Source organism: Carya illinoinensis, chromosome 5 (assembly GCF_018687715.1).
Source record: "Carya illinoinensis cultivar Pawnee chromosome 5, C.illinoinensisPawnee_v1, whole genome shotgun sequence".
Lineage (NCBI taxonomy): Eukaryota > Viridiplantae > Streptophyta > Magnoliopsida > Fagales > Juglandaceae > Carya > Carya illinoinensis.
This window is the reverse complement of record NC_056756.1, coordinates 8,479,195-8,503,539: the sequence shown is the minus strand read 5'-3', so window position 1 is coordinate 8,503,539 and position 24,345 is coordinate 8,479,195. Positions and strand designations below refer to the sequence as shown.

Genomic DNA, 24,345 nt, shown 5'->3' with positions numbered 1-24,345 from the left:
AAGCCACTACCCGAGCCTTCCTTCTCCCAACAATTTCTAGCAAGGTTAAAGAATTCTTCATGATCCATCCACATATGTATAAAACGGAATGGAGATGGCCCGTACCTCTGGACGTGTTGGTCACTTGAAACTATCATTGGAGAGTGATCTGACGTACTGCGCTCAAGATAAGTTAAAGAAATTTGAGGGAGCAACTCTAGGAACTGGGTATTCATGAAGCCTCTGTCTAGCCGAGCCCAACACCTTGCTAAACCTTCTCGCCCGTTGCACCAGGATAATTGGTTGCCTTGGGTACTGATTTCCAGGAGCCCAGACTCACTAATCCAGCTATTGAACTCCTCCATTGCTATCATGGGCCTAGGAGCACCTCCCCTCCTTTCACCATTGGTTCTTATTACATTGAAGTCACCCAGTATCATCCAAGGTATGTTCATCTGCGCTTCCTCGTCCAAATCCTTCCATAACTTTCTACGTAACCCATAACTGCACTTGGCATACACGAAGGTTAGTAAGATCACCGTGTTTCCCTCCCACACTTTTGCCGTCATAAATTGGTCACTCACGCGAAATACATGCACGTCTACACTCTTATCCCATAGCAGCCATATTTTTCCAGCCTTTTCCTGGTTTGAGCACCCGTTGTCCAGCCATAGGCTCTTCTTTATTTTATCCATCTTCCTCTCATCCACAAAAGTTTCTGCCAACGCCACTACTTTTACGTTAAAACTTTTTACCAGCTTTTTCAACCTTCCTCTCGACGTGCCCAGTCCTCTGATATTCCAATACATAATGGGCGTTGTCATAAATTTAGTTTTGAGGGTCGGGTAATTACCCGTTTGGTGCTTCTGGTTGCACTTAGGCTGTCTTTCCTTTTCCCTTTATTTTTTCCTCCACTGTTTCCTCCCTCAGACATGTAATCCTTATCCATCCCTGATATGGCGTTCACTTCACCCGCTTCCTGATCAGACATTGAATGCATCTCTTCCAGCATTTCACCCACTTGGTTCTCTTGTCCCCAGTCCTCCATCGGTATATCTTCTATCAGAACAAGGTCTTCCTCCCTTCTAACTTCTTCTTGAGGTTGTATCAGACTATCTGGAACAATGTCATGTGAGTCTACCCACCTGTTATCCACTTCGACCGGGGAGGTCATGCTGTCCTGCCCTTGTCTGCCCTGTTCTTCCCGTTGCTCTCCCCCCTGAGGAGTCGATTTCACGTTCTCCTCTCCAGTCCGAATGGGTTCTCCCACGTCTTCCACAGCATCAAGCTCTGTTACTTCAATGCCTCCCACGTCAACTGGCCTGTCTACAACATTCGGTAACACCTCATTGGTTTCCTTTGCTGCCTGAATACGTACTATAATAGGATCTGGTTTGCTCTTGTCTTTCCTGCAGGTTTTTTGGTTGTGCCCCTGCATTTTACAACGTAAACAATAAGCCGGCAGGGTCTCGAAAACAACTTCTTGTCTAAAGCCAGACCCCGGTGCACCTATCCAAAAAAAGTCCAGATGCTGCCGGGATGCATCCATTTCCAGACACACTCGGGCGCCATCCATTCTCGTCGCGCAGCGTGTTGAGTTATCAGACCGAATGAAATTACCTAGCGGTGCCGTTAAGATCTTGAGGATGGAGTCATGGTAATAGTTCGGTGGTAAGCCTGGAAGCATGACCCAAACCGGGACTATCGGAGACTCCTCCCCTTCCGTGAAGCCCCGCGTCCAGTGGAAGACTCTGTAAGGAACTCCGTTAACCTCACTCGTCTCCCGAGAGAAGGCTTTGTTGAAGTCTTCCTCCGACGTGAGTCGTACAAAAACATGCTTATTTTTGCTCATGCTTATTTTTCCTCCTATGCCTATCATCTATATATACACACGTTATTCCAATGCCAAACCAAGTCCTCTTATTCTTCTCTATCAAATATTTGTCTACTTCTTTCTCTTCCAAATTCGTTTTAGAACTTCAATCTTTTCTGAAGTGACAACATATAAATGACTATCCGAGTTCCAGCCATCATGCATGTTAAGCAGCTTCTCCGCCGGTCTGTTTTAAGCAGTAAAGAAGCAGCTTCCACGGCTAAAAATGTTCCGAAAGGCTACTTTGCAGTCTATGTTGGAGAGGACCAGAAGAAGCGGTTCATTCTACCTATATCATACCTTAATGAACCTTCATTTCAGAAATTGCTACATAAGGCAGAGGAAGAATTTGGGTTCGATCATCCAATGGGTGCTCTAACAATTCCTTGCAGGGAAGAGGTCTTTATCAACTTCACGTCTGGCGTAAACAGATCGTGATACATGGAACTGAAATCAATCAGCAAAACATATTTGTAGCCTTAGGCACGATTGCTTCTCTTTCTGGAGAAGGATTGGATGGCCAATGAATGCACAGCCATTTTCGAATGTTGCAAAACAGAATTTACTGCAGTACCTGAAGAATATGTCCACTTGCATCAGACCGCGGACTGCTCAGGTTAAGCAAATATAGGTTGCGCAAGAGGCCACAAGTGTGTTAAAAGGCAAGTTGTCGAAACTCCGAGGAGATGCTTCTGAGATTCCCAACTTCATACCTGCAGTTACTTTAAGCGGGGATGAAGCGTTGGTTCAATCATCCTATGACTGGTTCTTCGAAAGTCCCATACAGAGAAGCCATCAGTGATCTTTCTTTTAGTCTGGGAAGCTTATGAGAGATGATAGACATGATGTCGGGTAGTGCTGGAAAACTGAACTCTCCAACACCACTAACCCAAAAATTTGTGTTTCTTTTTTGAATTAAGAGGATTAGGTATTGCGAAGATCATTGTAAAACTTTCTATTTATATATAATGATAGTTGGGAATCAAAACTTCCATGCACATATTTCGAACATGAGGTTCTTTTTTTAATCTCAGTAACTTTATTCTCTTTGATGGCATTGTGGCAGAGCACTCACCACTATGCAGATATAATATTTTCTGAGCACCCATAGGAACATAAGCTTTATGTAAAAGTAAAAGCGTTACTTATATCACATTTTGAGACATGAACTATCTGTTATCACCCTTGGATGTTTGTTATTTCCATCAATTCTACCAAAGGCTAAGAATGTTATCAGGCTGACTAATTCGAGAACCATTGGATATATTATCTTATGGCCATCTTCTTGTTTTGATAACTGAACTCACATTTTCCCTAATCACTTTAGACTAAAATTGGCTATGAGGAGCGTGTCTATCTACTTAATGATTAAATGTGGTAAAAATAATGTGGCAAGTGGGGTCTATCTATCTGCTTAATATCCAACACATGCAGATGAAATTTGGTGTCTGCTGATGATTGTTATCACAGTTGCCTGCAATGATTTCACCACTTATAGTGCAATAGTCCTTTGGTATGGAGTGGTTCCAGCTGTGAGTATTCGTTGGACATACTTCATGTGCTCTTCACAGGGGTTTGTCCTGGAAGTCACTGTCCCAAGGCAACAAAAGGTGGATGAGTTAGGTTGAGGACATGTTATAATGGACAATGATTCTCCTCCTCGCTTCAAACAATGCTGATCCATGTATATATCCGCTGATTCTCATGTTTCTTACAGTTGGAAATTTCACTTTCCTTTTTCCTAAACCAATGAATATCGTGTACTCGTTTGAGAAAATCAGAGTGCTTGCTGATACAGATAACCATTCTTTTCCAAATAAGCTAACTAAACTCAATTTTCTGAGAACTTATTTTCTGTGAATTTTCCAAATAGGTTTTCTCATAACTTTTAGTCAGTTAAAAGAAGAGGCTAAATTTGCTGTAAAAATACAAGCAAGTTAGTTTTGTATAATGTTAAAAATGTTTTGGAAAAAATAAATTAAATCAGATCACACAGAGACTAACCTGGTTCCAGTTTTTATGTTCTTGTCAAGAAATAATAATCCACAGACATGTACAATCTTGTCCCGCATAGCATTTTTGTATAGATTTGTACAATCAAAAGGGTCCCCGTAAGTTGTTATTGCACCGAATGCTTTGGCAAAGTTTTCCGTAAGTCTTAATCGCTACCAACTTTTTGGTGACGAGTTGAAAGACAAGTCCATGTGATCATTAAAATGCTCGTCTCTCACCAATCCCCACCAGAATGCTTCTACACCACACACTCCACAACAGTTTAGAGATTTTCCTTGACACCATTAATCTATAAATATACATTACATATCATTTCACAGCCATAACAATTCCTCGGATTCTCTGATATCATTATCTGTAATACTTTCTTCTCCCACATCTGTGATCTGTGATCCCCATCAACTTTCTCTGCAATAATATAGATAAATAGCCATGGCGATTCGTTTTCCCAGTATTTTGCATGCTAAGCACATTCTCCGCCGATCAAACTCGTTTGCAAAGCAAGCAGCTTCAACATCTTTAGATGTTCCAAAAGGCTACTTTGCAGTATATGTTGGAAAGAGTGAAATGAAGAGATTTGTAGTTCCGATATCACTCCTGAACCACCCTTCATTTCAAGAATTGCTAAATAAGGCTGAGGAAGAATATGGCTTCGATCATCCAATGGGTGGTCTCACAATTCCCTGCAGTGAAGACATCTTCATTGATCTCACATGTCGCTTACATGAACTGTGATACTGGGCACTACAATACAACAGCAAAGACAATTTTGTAAATCAATGTATATCTTTATACTTTTGTAATTCAGAGTTTCGGCCCATTTATTTATATATTTTGCTCCAAATTCTGTCATGGAACTTTATTTTCTGTTCTTAGTCGTGGATCTGATTTATAGGTTATCCTGTTTTTTTCTTTTTTTCTTAAAAAAAAATCCTTAAAATCAACTCCAAAATAATAATCGTCGCAATCATAACTGTTTTAAAGCAATAAATCCTGCCATTACAAAGAAGCAATTCGATGCACAAGAATTTTTGTGACGAGCTTTTATGTAGATTCCCTAAAAACCGGGGCATAACCGCTTCAACAACACAAAAGTCGCCTTAGCAAGTTCTCTGTGGTTACGAATCCGGTTGAAACACCCTGTTTCATATAAAGCATATCAACGTTGTTCATGTAATGGTTTGTGGAATATAAAAATGTCTTGTTAGTTTGGATAGTTGAGATGTTAGAAAATTAAGAACTATGAATATATATGTTCAAATGTGCCTTAAGCTTTCCATGTATAATATCAAAATCAATTACAATTAGTATAGGATTTGAATTGCGCCACCTATAGTGAAATATCCTAACAAGAAAATTAAAGAACCCAGAAGAGAGATTAGAATACCCTAAATTCGTTTTGGGATGGTGGGGAAAATATGCTACATTGTCGGAGAGTTTATTATAAATAATATATACAAGTCTCAAATGCACAAGTTTCGCACAAGTCCTCTATAAAAAAAAATGAACCTCATTATGAAAAGTGTGAAAAACTCAATTTTTCTTGATAGGTTCACATTTTTACAAAAATCTTGTACATTTAAAACTTGTACCTAGCGTTTCTCATGTAAGGAATTAAGCTGTTTCATTAGTAAGTCTTGCTCTGGCATATTACTGAGTCTACCTTCATGCGATAATGATCTCACGGATCCCTGGTATAACTCCCTAAGGTCTTACCAATTATATCATGACCCACAACCCATATAATTATGTAGTTATTTATACAAAATGTATGTCGTTCAAGACAATCCTTAGCTACAAATTCATGTCAAGAAATAATCTAACATATATCTCAGCATGTCCTCTATTGTAGAAGAGATCAGCCAGTCGTTCAGAGTTCTCTACAATCCACATATCTTTTATTTCAACTGGGACCCCTTGTAGTTTGCTCTCTTGGGGAAGCTACCCCAATATGTCTTCCAAAAAACATAAAGTCTCAATCAATGTCCGGTCCGAGTTCTTGACAATTTGTTGGAAGACATGTCCATGTGACCCTTCAAATGCTCATGTCTCTCACAAATCCCCAACGTAACGCCTGTTCACCACTCATTCCTTCAATTTCCTCTCTATATATTCGTAGTTCATCCACATTGTTTTACAACCAGAACAAGTCATCTCCTCAGATCCCTCTTTCGTTTTTTGTGATCTTCACAATATATCATCCTTCTGTGCACCCAACGGTATAGATAGCTAGATATAAATGGCTATTCGTTTGGCTGCTATTTTAAAAGCTAAGCACATTCTCCGACGATCAAACTCGTTTGCAAAGCAAGCGGCTTCCATGTCTTTAGATGTTCCGAAAGGCTGTTTTGCAGTATATGTTGGGGAGGGCGAAAAGAAGAGATTTGTGATTCCAGTATCATTTCTGAACCAGCCTTCATTTCAAGAACTGCTAAGCAAAGCCGAGGAAGAATTTGGCTTTGATCATCCCATGGGTGGTCTCACAATTCCCTGTAGCGAAGATATCTTTGTTGATCTCACTTGTCGCTTGCATGAATTGTTGTAATAGAAAAAGAAGCAACGACAGTTTTGTAACTGAATGTACATTCTATCTATTCTTCTTCTTCTTGATATAAGAAGAAATTGAAACATGAACATGATTGAGTCGAAACTTATTCTTTTTAAATTCTTTGAGAATCTCCTCAAGTTTATTTGATCTAATTCAGAGGTCTCCCATCTCCTCAATATTGTACTTCATACATATATATATATATATATATGTATATATCTTATATCACGTTGAATTTGTATTTTAGAAACGATAAAAAGATATGGCCAGCAAGATCATTGCCATTAAATTGAAAATAATGGGTCGGTATTTAAAGAATATATCCAGTAGATTTTCATAAAATACTGATATGAAAAAATTATTACCATTGGCATTGAATTTGAAAACCCTGGTTGGGAAAAGAAGTTCTACACCGAGTAGATTTTCTGAGGTAATTCTTATTGGCTTTTGTGAAAAACTCCACTATTAGCCTTTTACAGAAATTTCTTTCCTTTTTTTCGGTTGAAGGATGTAATCTTAATAGTAAGGATTTAAAGGATGTTCAAGTTATATTTAGCCCTATATTTTAAAATAATCGGTTAATATTTTGAGATTCCATTCACCGCTTTCGACAGAGAATCTGGAATATTAAACAAACAGATCCATTTTTCGTGTTCTTTCTTGTCGGTTGCCAAAGCGAAGATGACCAGAGGAGAACTTTTGAGGCTCATCAAAGGTTTGATAAACGAAGAGAATTTGACCAAAGGTCTGACCTTGGCCCTTGCTCCTTGGACCCTTGTATGAGGGCATCACTGCAAAACCACCCACATATGTAGTTTTAGGTCATACCCATCATTTTGACGGTAAAGATATAGCATGTGTTCAGTATGGTGAGCTCCCAGAGACGAGCATTTCAGAGTTGCGCCATAATTAGTAAACAAATCGGTGTTCGATCTAGTCATTTTGTTGAACATTAATTTCTGATTTGTTGTATTGGCCGAATCCGATTGGTAACACGTATGAAGCTCGTCTTAGGTGATAATTCTAGTGACCCTAGAGTTGTGGCTTGGAGCCTTGGAGATCATACTCTCTGATCTATCAGAGAAAAACCCTAATTTCATGAATTCGACTTTGATTCTTATGAGGAAGAACCAGTTTGAAGATATGACTAACAGTTCGTCTTCCAAAAAGCACGGTCAAGATCAGCCAGAGATGAGTGGGCGCACACCCAAATACCAGCGACAATGAAAAGAGGGTAACAATTCTTTGTTTGATTCGAATTTGGAAAAATACCCATGTTCAGAATTACCAATACATCTTGTACCAGAAGCTCGGGAGCTATCCTAAAACGGTTTTAAATCTCAATGCCGAAAACATGTTTACGTTTTGCTTTACTTTAATGCACTCTTGTTTTTCTATTGCCTTTATTCTTCAAGAGTTTAGTGTCAGAATCAAATTTGAAAGATTAACTCTGGAAAAAAAATTGATAGATTACCCATTGCTTCAATCTCCATGCTAACGTTTCCCGCGAATCAAAAAACAGTTTTTGAATATGGATTTATGACACTACGTCTTGAACTTGCATTATATATATATATCCATTCAGAATTGTTGTTTGCACTATTTTTATTGAGTTTTCTTGTAGATTTTGATCAAGAATCAAGAATAATGACATAAGCGTTCCAATTGAGCATGGTATGATGCTAACGTCTTTTTTGGTAGCTTTGTGGCTTCTCGAATAGCTTGTTTTCCCACAGACACAAATGGATGGCGTATGTTCGTGGGAGGAGTGGTGATAAAAGATGCTTGTTTTCACAGTTTCAAATTGTCAATACCCCCGCAAGGGATGTGGAGTCGCTGCCATTTGAGAGTAATCAGAAGCTGGATGGGGTGAATTTGAAATGGCCTCTTCATTTTCGCAGCAATGTTTGTGATGAGTCATTGATCTTGTAAGTTTTTTTATGTGTTTCTTGTTTTAATTTATATGGTCTTGGCCCAAACTGTAATGGAGTAGTAAGCAGATCTTTTATTATAAAGCAAAGATACATACGGTGATCAGACTAGAATAGTAATAGCAAATCATACTCAGTTTTGAAACACTCGTACCTGGTTCTGAATTTCACAATAGGATTAGGGTCATCAACCTGCTTGAGCAACCACCACGGCCCTGTACCAACAAATTCTGCTGCGTTACCATTACTGCTCTATTAGCATCAATATAGGATCAAGAATAACCTTCCAATGGCTTAGTTTGTTGGTCAGGTTTAACAAAAATGATTTCACACTACATATTGTACAATCATGTACAAAGATTTTGATTGGAACCAAATGGCTGAAGAAGCCAAAGTAGTTGGGTTGAGTTTTACCCTGTATCGTGTGCTAAATGCGACCCATCAAATATTTTTCATGACCTTTTATTTATTTAGTTGAAATATACAAGATACAGGAAATAATGATGCAGGCATAACTTGATACTTCCATCAAGTAAGAGCATATACCTCCTTGTGTGCTTGAAAGCATGTATGCTGTTAGTAATGTAGCCATTCTTGTTGTAGATTATATCATAAATGTCTTTGTAGCTCTCTACAGAATCTGAATCTCCATGCCTTGTATTGCATGTTTCAGTGCTCATACCATCCTTTCTGCAATATATATTTTTCTTTTCAGATACTTCGTCTTGAAATAACTCATTCTTCTTTTTTCTTCATTTAAAAATAACCTTGATTACATATTCAAAAGTACGTTGTTCTACAATCTACAGTGGCTCTTCTTCTCCTATTGCATGAGTACGTGCATGCCTTCTCTGCAGTTGTTCTTGTTTTCTAGTTGTATGACTTTCTCGGTACCAGGATGGAATTAAGTCAAGTCTTCACTCCACCCACCCCACCTGCCAAAAAATAAAAAAGAAAGAGACTCCACGAGAAGTAAAGATTGTTTTTTGGCTCTTACAAATTAGGCTAATTTTCAGGAATTTTGGCTTTTACAAATGACCCTCTTCCATATGGTGTACCAAACTAACATCCTTGACTTTGCTCTATACCAGTAACTGTAGAATCGGTGAAAAACACTGTGGCTTGTTTCTCCTTTCAATTCAATTCCTTTGATGGCTACTCATGCTGAGCTATTGACCTATCACATTGGACATCATTAACTACGATCCTCCAAATTTGTTTCAATTGACGTCCTGGTGTTCTGCATCTCAAACAAGCTTTGACAAAGGTTTCATAAATCCAATTGACTAATTCAGGGGATTGACAAGGATCAGAGCTTTGGCTTAATTTGTTTTTCAATCTGAAGTTTCAGAGTTAACAGTGGGATGGCTTTAATGTTTGTAGAGATGTGGAAGAATTTGACCTTGTGTTTTCTTTTAGCTGGTAAGCGAATTATATAGTTTCACTCAAGCTTCTTGTTCACATATCTTAATTTGGATAAACTCTTTAAATTTTATTCTGGAAGGTGTACCAGCCAAATGTTTGACTATTTGGTTTTGCTCGAATTATATTGGGCCATATTTCTATACTCTGGCGACTAATAAATGTGATAGATGGGCAGCATTAATAGTTGAAATCTATCTCTGACCGGTGAATAAACCTTGTTCATGCAGATTTTCTGAGATTCTACTTCAAATTGGTTTTTCATGTTTTACACTTGTTGTCCCAATGTCATCATGATATGCATCTTCTCAGCTTTGGAGAAGTTTGGTGGCCTTTGTTTCTCTCTTATTCCTTTTTATTTTCTTTCCTTTCTATGCTTTTTTATGATCTTTGACTTCATATCTTACTTATTACCCCCCCCCCCCCCCCCCCCCCCCCCCCCCCCCCCCCCCCTCCTCCCAAAAAAAAAAAAAAAAAAAAAAGAAGAAGAGGAAAAAAAAGACCATCATAAGAAGGAAAAAAAAAATATTTACCAATAATCTTTGTTGTAGTTAACAATGGGCAGAATAAGTAGTATTTACTTCGGCACAAAGAAAAAAATATATACCTTTGTACCTTTTTTTCCTTGTTCTGTTGATTTTGCTGAAAATCATTTCGGGAAATGAAGACACGTGGTTTGGATGATTTTAATACATGTGAATTCTGCATCCTTTTTCCCACCCAAGAGTGTCATGTATACTAAGGTGAGCCAATGCAAAAGAAATAAATGCATGCCATACTATTAAGGGGAAACTATAAAACATAATCTGGATTATGCTGCATCACTTGTTCTGCTGGATCTTCAGGAGCATGCTCGTGCTCAGAATAGGTTAGTCTGATTATAGAAAAGATTTCTCCAAGAACCAGCACATCCTCTATATCTGGGTTCTGCAGTTGTCAGAACAAGAGGCATATCAGGTTGTTCCAGAAGGTATTGTTTTACAATTTGTTGGGCTTAGGGATGCTTGAAGGGATTTAACCTGTATTCTTTAATATTTATGACTCAGGAAGACCAATGTAACTATTTAACTAGTTTGAATGAAATATTTGTTTGTGTTAACATATGATCCATGAGGTTGTGATCAAGCAGGAGGTTAACATAATGTTTTGAGAATATTATTGGTTTAATAACTCTATTCATGATACAGTTTGCCTTTAAGCCTAATGTGAATTAGCTTTCCCTCTGTGGTTTGTCTATAAGACAGGCCAGGCAAGTGCAAAGGTTGTGAATTGCTGCTTAAGATTCTTCATCGTGTTGTTAGTATCCCCTTCTAAAATAAATGTGTATCATTCTTGATGGTACTGCTCTGTATTATTTATGTAATGTATGCTTATTGTCTGCTCTTTATGGTGCTGCACCTATTTTAAATCTGCTTAGTTGAATTTGCCTTCGACTTATGCAGAGCACGCGATCCTGCATCAGGTTCCTTTTGATGAACTATGCAGTACATGTCCATTAAGCTGAGGGCCCTCCTCAAGTACTTCTATTAGTCCTTCTGATGGACATAAAATGTTCATTAGAAATGGGACCATCCACTCAAACTTTCGGATGGACCTGCATGAGCTGTCCTCGTCAGTGCACTTTAATTCCGTTATCACTCACATCTTTGTCTTGAACGTACCAGGTTTGAGCCTATCTATAACTCATAAATCCTCTTAATTTCATATTCCATCATTGCGTGACCTTATCTGATTCTAGGCTTCTTATGCTCAAGATTCTGAAGTGATCATCTAATTACATGCCGTTCTCCATTCTCGGAGCCTTTCTCCTTTTACCATTTCCCTTAAAACCTGCTTTGGCTTTATTAATCTTTTTATGTTTATATATTAATAATGGCATCACCATAGTTATGTTCCAAAATCCATGTGGCACTATCCACATCCAAGAATGTTTATATATGAACATCGCTATTTTGACATCGTTACTGAGTTCCATCATCGAAATCTAGACTCTTCATTCAAGCATTTCCTTACAACCCACATGGGTGTGAAAGTTGTTTTCTTATTTACACCTTTATAGTATCATCTGCATAAATCTCATATTTTGTGATGCTATTGATGCCCAAAAAATATAGAGAGAGATAATACCCTCACTTTATAGTCATTTTTTTAATGCATGATCTCACAATTCATTTTTTAATACCATCACCTTCTACTTGATTTTGCTAGCTTTATTTAATACCAAATTTGCATCGAGATTCAGTGAAGGACAAAAGAGGAAAAAAAAAAGTTAGCACAAAACGAGGGGATTCATAAAAGATTCCAACTTTTATGCAGGCAGTTACAGTTTTGAGTGATAGCTGAGTAGGTAAAGCTAGTTATTTAAAGTAGTTGGAATGATCTCATTAGGACCTTACTATGTTGTCTTTACTCGAGGATTTGGGGGCAAGAGTAACATGGCCTTCATGTGCTAACCTAAAGCCAGAGTCACCATCAATCTTAAAGAGAATTGCCTAGTCTATTGGCTCAGCGAGGCCCCGCATGCATTTCGGTGAGAACGGTGGGCCTTTCTAGTCTCTCTGTTGTTTGTTATCCCTTTGTTTTCCCCTTCGGACCAATCTCATTCACAGAACATGGGAGAGCTGCTTCCAAGGACAGCAACGTACACATAATCAGTTACTATACTTTTCAGGTTTCACCATTTCTAGTCTTCCTTTACAATATTCACTGATGGTCACTGTCTACCATCTCTTTAACTAGGTGGACGGTAAATAAAAACACCATTGATAGAGAGTTGGAGGGACCTAGGTATGCATTTGATAAATGCTTACTGATAAGAAACTGTGTTTCAGAAGTTGGTCTCCTGCACAAATTAATTAAGGACAAGTTTATGATGGGTTTGTAGGGTTTCGTGCTTGAAGGGATGGTGCATGTGTACTGTAAGCGATTCTTCATTCTTGGGGTGTTTGAGAGAAAACAAAAAGGGAAGACAGAAATTGACATTGCTGTATCAGGGCACTAAATATGTATTTCGAATATCACTTTCTGAGCCTTAGAACATGGGGAGAGAAGTTTGCTTAATAGAGCCAGGATAGGAAGATTTTAGTGGTGAGCATTTGGAGTAGATTTATGTCAGATTACAACTCCTATGTAGTGGTGGCGGTTTCAGCAGGACCACATGGGGAGCCCTTAGTTTTGGTGACACTTACTTCTATTTCAAATATTGCACTTATTTGCATATTGCAATGCTGGATTCCCAAGTCCTAACATTAAACAAACAAAAAAATATTACCACCTGGGAAGAGAGAAATTAGAATACTAGAGAATATTGGAGTTGAGAATATAAAGGTATAGGAGTCATGCAAGTAAGAAAGATTCACAGACTTGGGCTTTATTTGTTTATAGATCTCGAAAGAAGTGTGACCGTTTGAAGAAAAAAGGTATCGAGGGTCAAAAGTACCTGAAAATGTAGCAGTAACTTACACATGGATTTCTGCAAAAAAAAATTTGTGTACTTTGAGAGACATTTTGTTCAATGTCACTGAGTCCGCAGAATCACAAGCCCAACAATTAGAAAATGCCAAAAGCATCAACAGGATTGTACTGAAGAGTACGCATTATTGTCCGTGATTTCAGGTAGAGCGAGAGAGAGAAAACTGTAATTATAATTTCAAGTAGAACTTTAAAATATGGGAAAGATCTACTTGTCAGTTAAGCCCCAATGCCCCATTGCACCAAATTCAGTAGTATTCTGTGAACAAATCTTATAAAACTGGGGTTATTGGCTTTTTATAAAGACAAATTGGTCGAGAAAAGGACGATTCATTGAAAAAGTAATCAGATACTAGAGGGAGGGGAGTTTTGAAATTGGAAATTCACCCCCAGGAAAAGTCCCGTGTAATCCATATCAATGCAGCAAGCCGAGGTAAATGTACAGACAGAAAAGTTTTTTCGCGTGTAAACAACAGTTTTTTTATGTAGTAAAAGAATAGTCCAAATTCAAACAACTACCATAACAGAACTTGAAACCAAGTGTGCCGAAGTGACCAAACAAAACTGTGCCAAAGGACAGCAAAAATGATGAAGAACCTTGATAAATATATAACTACTTTTGTGTGTTTGAGAGAGAGTGGGGTCCATGGTGTCAACAGGAGGGCCAACAGAGAAGAGTAAACCCAATGGGCTTGGCTCCCACCATGTCCTTGCAACTTATACTATACCCACAAAACACCCGAGGTCTGTCCTTGCTCCCACACGCCACATGATCGATCTCTCTCTCTCTCTCTCTCTCTCTCTCTCTCTCTCTCTCCACCTTCATCATAAATACCACCATATCCCCCCACCCCTACCATAAGTCCATCACCGGCACCTCTTCTTCCGTAAGTTCCATATCTCCCTTGCTCTAAACCACCACTTCTCTCAACTTCCAAAATGGCCATTAAAAAGTCTAATAAACTCCCTCAAACTGCACTTCTCAAGCAAATCCTCAAAAGATGTTCGAGCTTGGGAAAGAAACATGGCTACGACGAGGATGGCCTTCCGCTGGACGTCCCAAAAGGTCATTTTGCTGTCTATGTTGGCGAAAAGAGAAGTAGGTACATTGTCCCAATTTCATTCTTGACTCACCCTGAGTTCCAATGTCTCCTCCGCCAAGCTGAAGAAGAATTCGGCTTCGATCACGATATGGGCCTCACCATTCCCTGCGAAGAAGTCGTTTTCCGCTCTCTAACCTCCATGCTAAGATGAAAAGAGATCGAGAACTTGACGGGTTTTTTTTGAGAAGATGACTAAGATGAAGCAGCAGTTTCTGCTTCTCTTTTTTTAACATCTTTCTCCTCTCCATTTGTCTTTGATCATGATCTTTTTCTCTCTGTTTTTCACCTTTTTTTTTTCTGTTAGGGACCCATTTGGGTTTTTATGTTCAATGACTCGCTCTAACGTAAATGCTTGGACATTTTATGGGCTGGAGAATGTATAAAGGTTGAGATTTTCCTCACAGAGGTGGGTACTGTTACGCCCTGTGAGAGAAGTTGTTTAATGGAAACAATGGTGATTTGCCTGTACTGACTTTTCAACTCTCTCTCTCTCTCTCTCTCTCTCTGTGTGAGCCACGCACTCTGTAGATAATATATATTACCTGGCGTCCAACTTAGGCAAAAACAAGATGTTTAAATCAAATCAAATAAAGAGTACCTAAAAACCATAATAAAAGACGTATCCAAAAGGATAACACACAAGCAGCTTAGCTTGTCAGGGAATGTGGGGTACTAAAATACTGTACGGATCATCTGGTTAGTATTATTACATTTGGAGATTTTTTTTTTCCCCTTATTATGGTCACATTGGTTTTGATGGCAGTGTGCCTCAATACATGATTATAACTCGGTCGAGTTTTATAAAAAAATAATAAAAAAAAATATCCATCGATCTTTAATTACATGATGTAATGGAGAAAAGTTGAAGGACTATCGTTATTTCATCAAATATCTTCTTTGAAATTAGTTTTCTTGGGATGCATCGATCATGCTGCATGCAAGTGGCATGGAATAATTCTTGTAGGTTAATTTAATCTGATCGATCGTACTTGAGTAGGAGTACTAGTACTTGTTACGATAAATGCATGGCCAGCTGAGTCAATTGCATATAATATGAATATTAAAAACTCCATTTTCCAAAGGCTCATCTGTTCATTCGACAGCATTTATTTAATTTTCTCTTCAATGATTATCTTATTGCATGCGAAACAGAAAAATGGCCGGACTGATCTCTTTTTGCATTAGCTTCATTATCAAAGTAGTACTTCACAATTTTCTATAATCCGTAGTCTACGTTGACAGGGTACGTACATACGCCATCAACTTCTGATGCACTGAAACAAAAGACTACATAGCGGATCAGAAGCCGGCCGGGCACTTAGTAATGACAATGAGTACCATGGCTAATTGCAGCAGCTTCCAGAAATTTTAAAGGAAAAAAAAACGAGGGTTTAAATGAAATTTTAGAAAATGAAGTGGTATTTCTCAACTCATGTAATTAGGTATCAAGGAAATAAATCATGGGAGTGAAGAATATTTTTCGAAAGTAAATTTGAAAAACATGAACATCATCATGTGCACAAAACATGTACGGTTCCGTCGGTGCGAGAATGTGGTCAAATGAGGTTTTTTTACACCATTTTGAGCGTACGTATAGATCAGGATAATTCATGCAGTAACAGTAGTCATCTTGATTTGTATCCTCCTAGATATCACCAAAGTCGGCTCAGGTACTTATTAGCCTACCTTCCGTATTCTTTGCTTGCAAATCTAAAAGTAGCGGTTAAAGTTAATTTATATACTTTTTAGTTTTGGAAAAAAAGAACGAAGATAAAATACCCCACGGATGGCCTGCATGTACTCTCTCTCTCTCTCTCTCTCTCTCTCTCTCTCTGTGCGCTTCCTTTTGGGACAAATGGAAAAACTAAGCCATGCATGGATTACAATTTGCGTGCTACCTCTCAGCTGATCTCTCTCTCAACACTAACTGACATTTCGGCGACAAAGTCTCCAAAGCATCATCGAGCCATTGATTCTTTTGCATGCCTGAGTAACTTTTAATGGTAACTGCTTTATTATTATTATTATTATTTTCCACGTAGTAGGACCAGAGACGGAAACAAAGCCTGCCTCTGGTTTGCTGGTCCTCTCTTCATTATTAGTACATCTTTTGGTTCTTTACCTCACAGCCACAAAGTGTTCTGACACCCACACCTGGCCTACAGCTTTCTTCCATATAACTGCTTCTCAATCAAAGAATTTGATCTTCTGCTGCCCAAAATCCATATTTGAGAATTTCATCCTCAGAAAGAAGAAAGGTTAAAAAAAAAAAAAAAAAAATCTCTCCCACACTAACTGCCCTGGTGATGTTCTTCATGCCCCCCTCCCCCAACACCCCTGATCTCTCATAACTTGTCTGGACTGTAAATAATTATGTAACACATATATAGTGCTTCGATCTGTTTCTTTGTCTCAGAAAATAAACAAAAGGCCTTGAAAATCTTTCGAGTTCGAGTACATATCTTTTTAAAAATCATTACCCCATTGAATCTCAGCATGGGAAAGAGCTAGATAGGACGTATGGATGCTATCATAACCTAGGAGAAGAAAATCTTACAACTTTGAGCTGCTACTTAACTGAAAATTCACGATATAGCCAATAAAGCATCTCTCTCATGTACCAAAATGGGTCCTAGCTGCATGCTTGAGAGTGATCTGATTCTCTATTCGGATCCACAGACCCTGTGTGCATGTACGACGTTTACTTTGTAATCATGGCAGTTAATTATTAATTATTGACTTATGATTCACGTTTAGATTATCATTAAGCATGCTGAATATAGAAGGATACCTAATTATTACAAACTGTTTTTCCATATGACTAGATATCCACGACCGAATCAATAGCAATGGAACTTTTGACGAATATAGTTGGGGGACAAAATTCCGATAATTTAATGCGTTGATTGATGAAGAAGCGATTGTCTTTCACATCAATTTCTGAAAAAAAGAGCTGGATAGTTACATCCAAGCTAGCTAGACGTACTAGTTTACAGTTGGCTACACGTTCCTTCTGTATTTTGTCCCAAATGTCCCACTCATGCACGTTCTTTGTAATTTCGTGGAAGGAGCCTTTTCTGCTAAATTTCACGTCTCAATATCAATATTAAGGCATGTTTGAGAACATAATTAATGTTTTTAAATATTTTTATAATATTTTATTATTATTTATAAATAATTTATTATTTTTTATATTCAAACGAGCGAATTTAGCTCTCATCCAAAGAAATAAGCGCGCATTTCACGCATGCACAGTTAGCTACATTTCAGAACATTGATCAAATGCTGCTAAGAATATTGGATGTCCTGTCAGATGGCTCCAACCATGTGAATCTACAATGGAAAGTTTTTTCAGTCAAGACAGGTTATTTCCTTGCCCCTATCAATCTATCTCAAATGGGAATCCACAATTCAAGCGAACGACACAAACACGTTGTTTTGTCTGGCAGAGTTTGGACTACCGTGTTGATTTAATAATTATGATTTGAATCTGTCCTGCTTAATTGAATTGAATTGATATCCAAGAACCCACACTTATATAAACTAATTTTAATAGATCAAGTTGACCAAGCCGGCGGCGAGATTAGTGCAACTTGACATTAATGTCTAATCAATAATTTCTTTTTAAATACGACAGATGCTCTGACAGAACAGGCACAGCTTCCTTTCTTGACTGGTACAAGCACAGCTTCCTGTCTTGAATGGTTTTCTCTCATTTTCCATGGACTTTGCAAGCCAGTGATCCATAAAACAAAACAAATAACACTCAAAATTTCAGACGAAATAAAAAGAAACCGCATGTATGGATCATATATATAGATCATGATGATATATATTCTAGCTAGACTGAAGAACTTGATCGAATATTGCTGGTATCTACAGATTTTGATCAGAATCTCAAAGTTCCCTTATTTTATGGAGTACGTGCAACGTCGTACTAGCTATTTGCTTATAGATAACAAGAATAACCTGATCATCTGAATTAGCTGTCTTGATCCTCACAAATATTCCTGACTTTCATACCCAACAATGCAATTTTGGAGAAGAAATTCACATGATGAACATGGTTGGCTATATAAAATGTTATGGATATATATTGGATAAGATAAGATGATATATACATATATGCATGCATGCCTTCGATCTTTTAGGTTCTTTCGGTCTGCGTGCGTCATACATGTGTACTGTGTATGTTTTCGTTGTTGTTTAAATTGTTGTCAATCGATCTCATTGTTTTGTTTATGTTTTTTCTTCGATCCTCTGAGTTGTATTTTAAACTGTTTCTTTGAGTTGGTTGAAGGCATTGAAAGCTACTTGTGATGTCGAGGTGGAGATTGGACAGGAAAATATATATATATATATATATATATTTATCATATGTGTACGTATATGCTAGCTTTTGGGGATGGAAGACATGCCGGGGCCAGGGCTAGCTCAAGATATATATGTATAATATGGTGAAGGGATACTACGAGCGTGTGTTGTCGGGTGCTAGCTAGCTTCTCTTTCTACGTCTCGTTTTCAACTTTTGCATGCATTTTAATTTCCCCTCCACATGACAATTTCATTATTGAACCTACATTTTGATCTTACCAACCTCCCTATTCAATAGAAATTATGTCATTGAGCCAACGTACGTACGTACGGGTACATGCAATTCATCTAGCTAAACGATCTTAATTCCTATAGTACTACTATATATTTTTTCTAATCCTTCGATTCTAACGTAAAACTACTGTTTCGGCAGGGGCCAGTTTCGATCGCATTGTATTTCAATTTCCAACATTTACCAACCAGAATCGGAAAAACATACATCATGATAAGCAAAACCATTTTACTTTTTTGTAGACGTTGCTTTCGTTGTTTTGAAACTATTTAAAGCATTATCTGGAATTATGAAATGGTTGGAATTCCTTATGATAAATTAATATGGTGGCTCAGCGTATCACTCCGACATAATTTTATAGGCCCCATCGAAGGAAAACCCAATTTAAAGGCCAGTGTTGACGTTGTGCTGGATGGTGTCTAAAACGACCCCGTTTTGGCCGGAACTTCATTTTCAAAGTGAGGAATATTTTGCCGAAAATGAATATTTTTCTGTGGCCATGACTACCTTTTAGAGTGAATCAGGATCAGGGACAAAATTGTCTTCCTATAAAAGTACGAATCTGTACTGGTCCTTACGGAACCTACTCTATTTTTTGGGGGGTCAGGGAAATTATAAACTCACCCGCCTTCCATTCATAGAAACAGTAACGGCAACATCAAATTATAATGAAGGGACGGACGAAAAGTATTGTTGTAATCAAGTGGACCGTCAGATATCCACTGCAAATCCCGACCGCATCACTAATGTTGGGGATAAGTCGCACGTGATTTGTACCCCACACAACATGGCCCCTGCATACTACCAAATCAGGACAGCGTAAAATTTGAACCCAAGGGGCCACGTGGCGACGGGGCACCTCTCCGACCTCGGTAAGACTTGATCGCCTGCGGAGCCGGCCTGGGTCCAGGATCCGTTGGACCAGGCTGGACCCATTGCATGCATCCGACCCATACATGCTTGCCAAAGTAACGAGGCTACTATATCTACTATATCGACCAAGATTCTTTCGAAAGAGAATATTGTACAACAATTATACAGTTATTTTTATATATTTATTATTTATCAAAATAATTATTTTATATTAAAAAAATAAGACAGTTAATCATATTAATAAAATACATAAAAATAACTATACATAAAATTTTTGTAAAAATAAATATGAAATTATCCATTTAACTGGCGCACCAATATTACTCGTTATATGTATTTTTTTAATATGATAACATTTTTACTTAATTTCATAAAGCATTTCGCATTATAATGATTATATTTTTCTTTCCCATGGAATTATCATAATTTATTTATTTCATATTAATGTATCGATAATTAAAGATTAATCATATTTATTGTAATAATCACATTATTCTCTAAAACTTGAACTAATGATTTTTATAAGAAAAACTATACACAATCAATCATTTCCACAACTTTTTACATAATCATATTTTAAATTAGTGGTATTTTTATCAAATAAATTATAAAAATAGTAAAATTTTATAAAAATATTCTCAATATAAAACATGGTTGTATCAAAAAATTATACATATATTATTATTCTTTTATAATCTATTAAATTATCATATAGTTTTTTTTATATTTAAGGAAGAGTTAACTATAAACTAACATCATAATAACGCCGCCGCGTGAAAATTAAAGAGGATGAGATTTGAAGATTAAAAAAAAAAAAAAACTTACAATGGTCAATGGTGACAGTATAAATGATAACGTTATGTTTGAAAAGACTTGAAAGGGCCGTTCGAAGAAGGTCTTTTAGGAAAGCTGGCACGTAGCATATGTTGAATGATCAATGAGAGGGCCCAACGAGCTGTACTTCAGTCGGCCCAATCCATGTGTGTCCCCCATCCAAGTCCACTTCAGCGCGGTGAGTGCTGAAGACCAGACTCGTAGAAAGAAAAAATAAATTAAATTAAAAAATGATTATATCTCACACATCACTTGATTAATATGTAATTTATTATTATTTTTCTTTCTAATATATATATTTTTTTAATCGAAAGTCGAAACTTTCCCACTTTAAATTTATATAAAATATTACACAATAATTATATATTTTTTATGATCAGTAAAAAAAACAAAAGGGCTGTGTAATCATGAGGTATGGAGGAGGTGGGGTGGGGTCTTCTCGAAAAGCTTATCTCCAAAAAGGGTGTTTGAGAAAGACGCTAGCTCCCGTCTAAATCACTCTTTCCCAAAGCTTATCTCCAAATTAATAATACAATCAACTTTAACAAATTGTACAGCTGTTTTCCTTATAACATATTTTGGGTGCTTCCTTCACTTAATTCAAAAGCACATAAAAAGCTAGTCTTTGATTCCATCATGTGGTTCCTTTTATCCGAGCTGGATAAAACCGACCATTGATTTTGATTCTCCTCATCACCAATGTCTTTGTGTTTTTATTACCTTTATGAATCAGCATGCATTCTCGGTTTCTCATTTAGTCGTTACGTCATCACTCCTTTGGATGCCCAATAAACGTTGATTGCTATGCCTAATTTCCAGACCTACTCAAATGTAGTCAAGCCCATCGATTTCTTCTTTTTCTTTTTCTTTTTTATAAAATATAATGTATTTATTAATAACAAATATTATAATTTTGATCTAAAACATACATTAGAAATTAATTATAATATTAATAACTTTTCAATATACAATTATGACTGATATAATTTAGTCCATACTATAAACGTCTACAAACTACCATCTAAAAGAGACAACACCACTCTATCTACTCTATTTAAGACAAAGTAGTTAACACACTTTGCAAAAGTCTAAGACACACACTATGAAAAAAAGTCCAAGAGACTACGTCCATTGATTTCAAAACATATAACTCTTAGACAATATTTTACATTTGTTAGTTTAAGTTAAAATAAAGAAAAATAATATTTTTAGTCCTAAAATGTGTAAGTCTAAATCATGCACATTCTTTAAAAATAAAAATAAAAATTTGATAAACTTAATATTTACATGAAAAAAATATTTTTTAATGAGTAATCCCATTTTTTAAAAGGAAGTATGCGATTTGCAGGCTTAAAATTATATCTAACATTATTTTAAAATAAAATAAATATAGAATTTAAATTTAAGATATATGTGTGAAATAAAAAATATAAATTCATAGAAAAGCGTTGGTTTTTCTTTTCAAAGTTCTGGTATTAAGCTCACTTATCCCAACATTAAAGTTGACAAGAAATGAATATCATGAAAGTTAATTGGAAGATTGTTTGACAATAAAACTAACAATGTAGACTCCAACTAAAACTAACAAATTAAAGTATCAAAGTCACCTCCATCATCAAAACGTGACCACACTATCTAACGTCTCTTCTACGTCTCAAATTCTTCTGAATTATCCAAAAATCAGTTTTCAGTCATTTCTCTCTCTCTCTCTCTCTCTCTCTCTCTCTCTCTCTCTCTCTCTCTCTCTCGTTCATTGATAGAGACAAAAAAGGGTCTCAATTAAAAGAACCAGATAGAAGAAGATTACCCTCTCTAGTACTCTTTCTTTGAATACAACCTCGTCGTTGTCCCAATATTTATGTACATTAATGTACTCTCGAACGTACCTATAACCACCCAATGCGGGCAGCACTTGCGTTGAGGTTACGCTGAGTTTTCGAACTGTTTAAGGTATTCCCCATAAAATAAATAAATAAATAAAAGAAAATTTTATGTGCAGTCATTTTTGCGGATTCTTTTGTGCATTCCAGTAATATGATTGGTTGTATATTAAAAAAAATTAATCCAGCCAATCATATCAGTGGAGTGCGCAAAGAATACGCAAAAATGACTGTATGTAATATTACTCATAAATAAATAAGAAAAACTAAATCATACTAATGTTATGGTACTTGTGTACAATTTCAAATCTCAATAATACAACATCTTAGTGTGATCCACCTCATTATCATGATCATTTGACAAAAGTGTCTTTGAAATAACATGTCTATATATCATGTTTTATATATATACTTTACCGAAGGTGCAGTGCAACTCAATAGCTAGAAAATGGTAAAAATAAATATAAAATAACAGTTGAAATGACGTAGATTCAAAAAGCAAATTAAGTACAGTAGATTAAGAATATAATATAAATAATTAAAATTTATCTCTTTTTATTAATTTAAATTTTTAAAATAAGTGATGATCATTTTATATATTTTTATAATATAAATATTGAATTTAAATTCTGACTCTACTCTATCTTGTCTTGAAGAGAGTTTAATATACATGTAAAAAAGAGTGCAAACAATTAAAATTTAATTGTTATTATTCGTTTAAAATTTTAAAATAAATGATAATTTAACCGGACGTACAACCAATAAAGTAGAATGTTTTTTCTTTTTCATTCTTAATTATATTTTGTTTATCTTAAATAAGATCGAGCCATGTTGAAACAATCAAAGTTCCACCATGTAGAGATCTCGTGGGCTCAAAATCTCTGGACTCTCGACTTTAGTAGACCAACCACTCATTCTTTATAATATGGATCTTACCTTTTGGTCGAGTAGTTTTCAAAAGTTACAAAGTTTTCTATTAAATAATAATAACAGGGCTGAATGTCGAAACAATCCTTTGGGATTTCGTTCGTTTGTAAAATTTTCTTCCGAGACTTCCAAAATGTTATTAATATTATTCAGGATAATGTTTGATATAATTCTAAAATGTATAAGAATTATGTAATTATTTTAAAAAATAAGTGTGGTTCATTATTTAAAAAAAATTAATTTTTTTATATAAATCTCGTATTTATTTATTTATTTTTAAAACCTAACAAACTTAATAACTGTAAATATCATTTCTCTCATATTATATATATATAAAGGTGCCATGTGGTTTTTTTTTTCTTTGAATATAAAAAAATACACCAAACAATTGAGAAGGAAATTGAAGAGAATTATGGGAGAGATTGTCTCATAAAATGAATACACTTACTTAATCATAAAAACATCCTATATTTAAACAAACTTATATAACAAACAATTCAATAAAATATTGAACATTCATTTGAATCTTTGATGTTGTCCGTTTACAATTTTTGAGTAATATAAATTTCATATAAAAAATTTAGGAAAGGTTTGGTTAACAAAATCATCTCAACAATTTATATCATCTAATCATTATAATTTTTTTAAAATTTTAAATAAAATATAATAAATACTTTTTAATTTTTAATTTTTAAAATAAAAATAATATTTTATTTAACTTTTAATTTTTTATCTCAATTCATTTCTTATCTCATCATATAATCCTTTCCTCATTGGTATTAACAAATAACAAATGATAAAAAAGTATTTAATGCCGTATCTGAATTCTAGGTCCAGCCATTATGAAAATTTAAAAAATTAGGTTGAGGCGTGTTATTCTCTCTC

General features: G+C 36.0%; 4 protein-coding genes and 1 long non-coding RNA gene across 5 annotated transcripts; all 5 read left to right on the top strand.

The window, feature by feature from the left end:
- The first annotated feature begins 1,850 nt into the window (after nt 1-1,850).
- Nucleotides 1,851-2,861, top strand: LOC122311166 (auxin-responsive protein SAUR21-like). The gene has a single exon (XM_043125603.1). It carries the CDS (start codon nt 1,988-1,990, stop codon nt 2,288-2,290), a length of 303 nt encoding a protein of 100 aa, XP_042981537.1. The 5' UTR covers nt 1,851-1,987; the 3' UTR covers nt 2,291-2,861.
- A 1,304-nt stretch (nt 2,862-4,165) lies between these two features.
- LOC122311165 (auxin-responsive protein SAUR23-like) lies at nt 4,166-4,722 on the top strand. The gene has a single exon (XM_043125601.1). It carries the CDS (start codon nt 4,298-4,300, stop codon nt 4,598-4,600), a length of 303 nt encoding a protein of 100 aa, XP_042981535.1. The 5' UTR covers nt 4,166-4,297; the 3' UTR covers nt 4,601-4,722.
- A 1,044-nt stretch (nt 4,723-5,766) lies between these two features.
- LOC122311164 (auxin-responsive protein SAUR23-like) lies at nt 5,767-6,530 on the top strand. The gene has a single exon (XM_043125600.1). It carries the CDS (start codon nt 6,105-6,107, stop codon nt 6,408-6,410), a length of 306 nt encoding a protein of 101 aa, XP_042981534.1. The 5' UTR covers nt 5,767-6,104; the 3' UTR covers nt 6,411-6,530.
- A 118-nt stretch (nt 6,531-6,648) lies between these two features.
- LOC122311171 lies at nt 6,649-9,862 on the top strand. The gene is made up of 2 exons (XR_006242733.1): nt 6,649-6,843; nt 7,028-9,862. It is a non-coding gene; the product is annotated as an uncharacterized LOC122311171 (long non-coding RNA).
- Nucleotides 9,863-10,258: 396 nt separating this feature from the next.
- Nucleotides 10,259-14,808, top strand: LOC122311163 (auxin-responsive protein SAUR50-like). Its single transcript, XM_043125599.1, has one exon. The coding sequence runs from the start codon at nt 14,177-14,179 to the stop codon at nt 14,489-14,491; it is 315 nt and encodes a 104-aa protein (XP_042981533.1). The 5' UTR covers nt 10,259-14,176; the 3' UTR covers nt 14,492-14,808.
- The last annotated feature ends 9,537 nt before the right edge of the window (nt 14,809-24,345 follow it).

What these genes read in the sequence shown, in the direction of transcription:
- LOC122311166 (XM_043125603.1), top strand. Translation starts at nt 1,988, where the DNA reads ATGACTATCCGAGTTCCAGCCATCATGCATGTTAAGCAGCTTCTCCGC.
- LOC122311163 (XM_043125599.1), top strand. Translation starts at nt 14,177, where the DNA reads ATGGCCATTAAAAAGTCTAATAAACTCCCTCAAACTGCACTTCTCAAG.
- LOC122311165 (XM_043125601.1), top strand. Translation starts at nt 4,298, where the DNA reads ATGGCGATTCGTTTTCCCAGTATTTTGCATGCTAAGCACATTCTCCGC.
- LOC122311164 (XM_043125600.1), top strand. Translation starts at nt 6,105, where the DNA reads ATGGCTATTCGTTTGGCTGCTATTTTAAAAGCTAAGCACATTCTCCGA.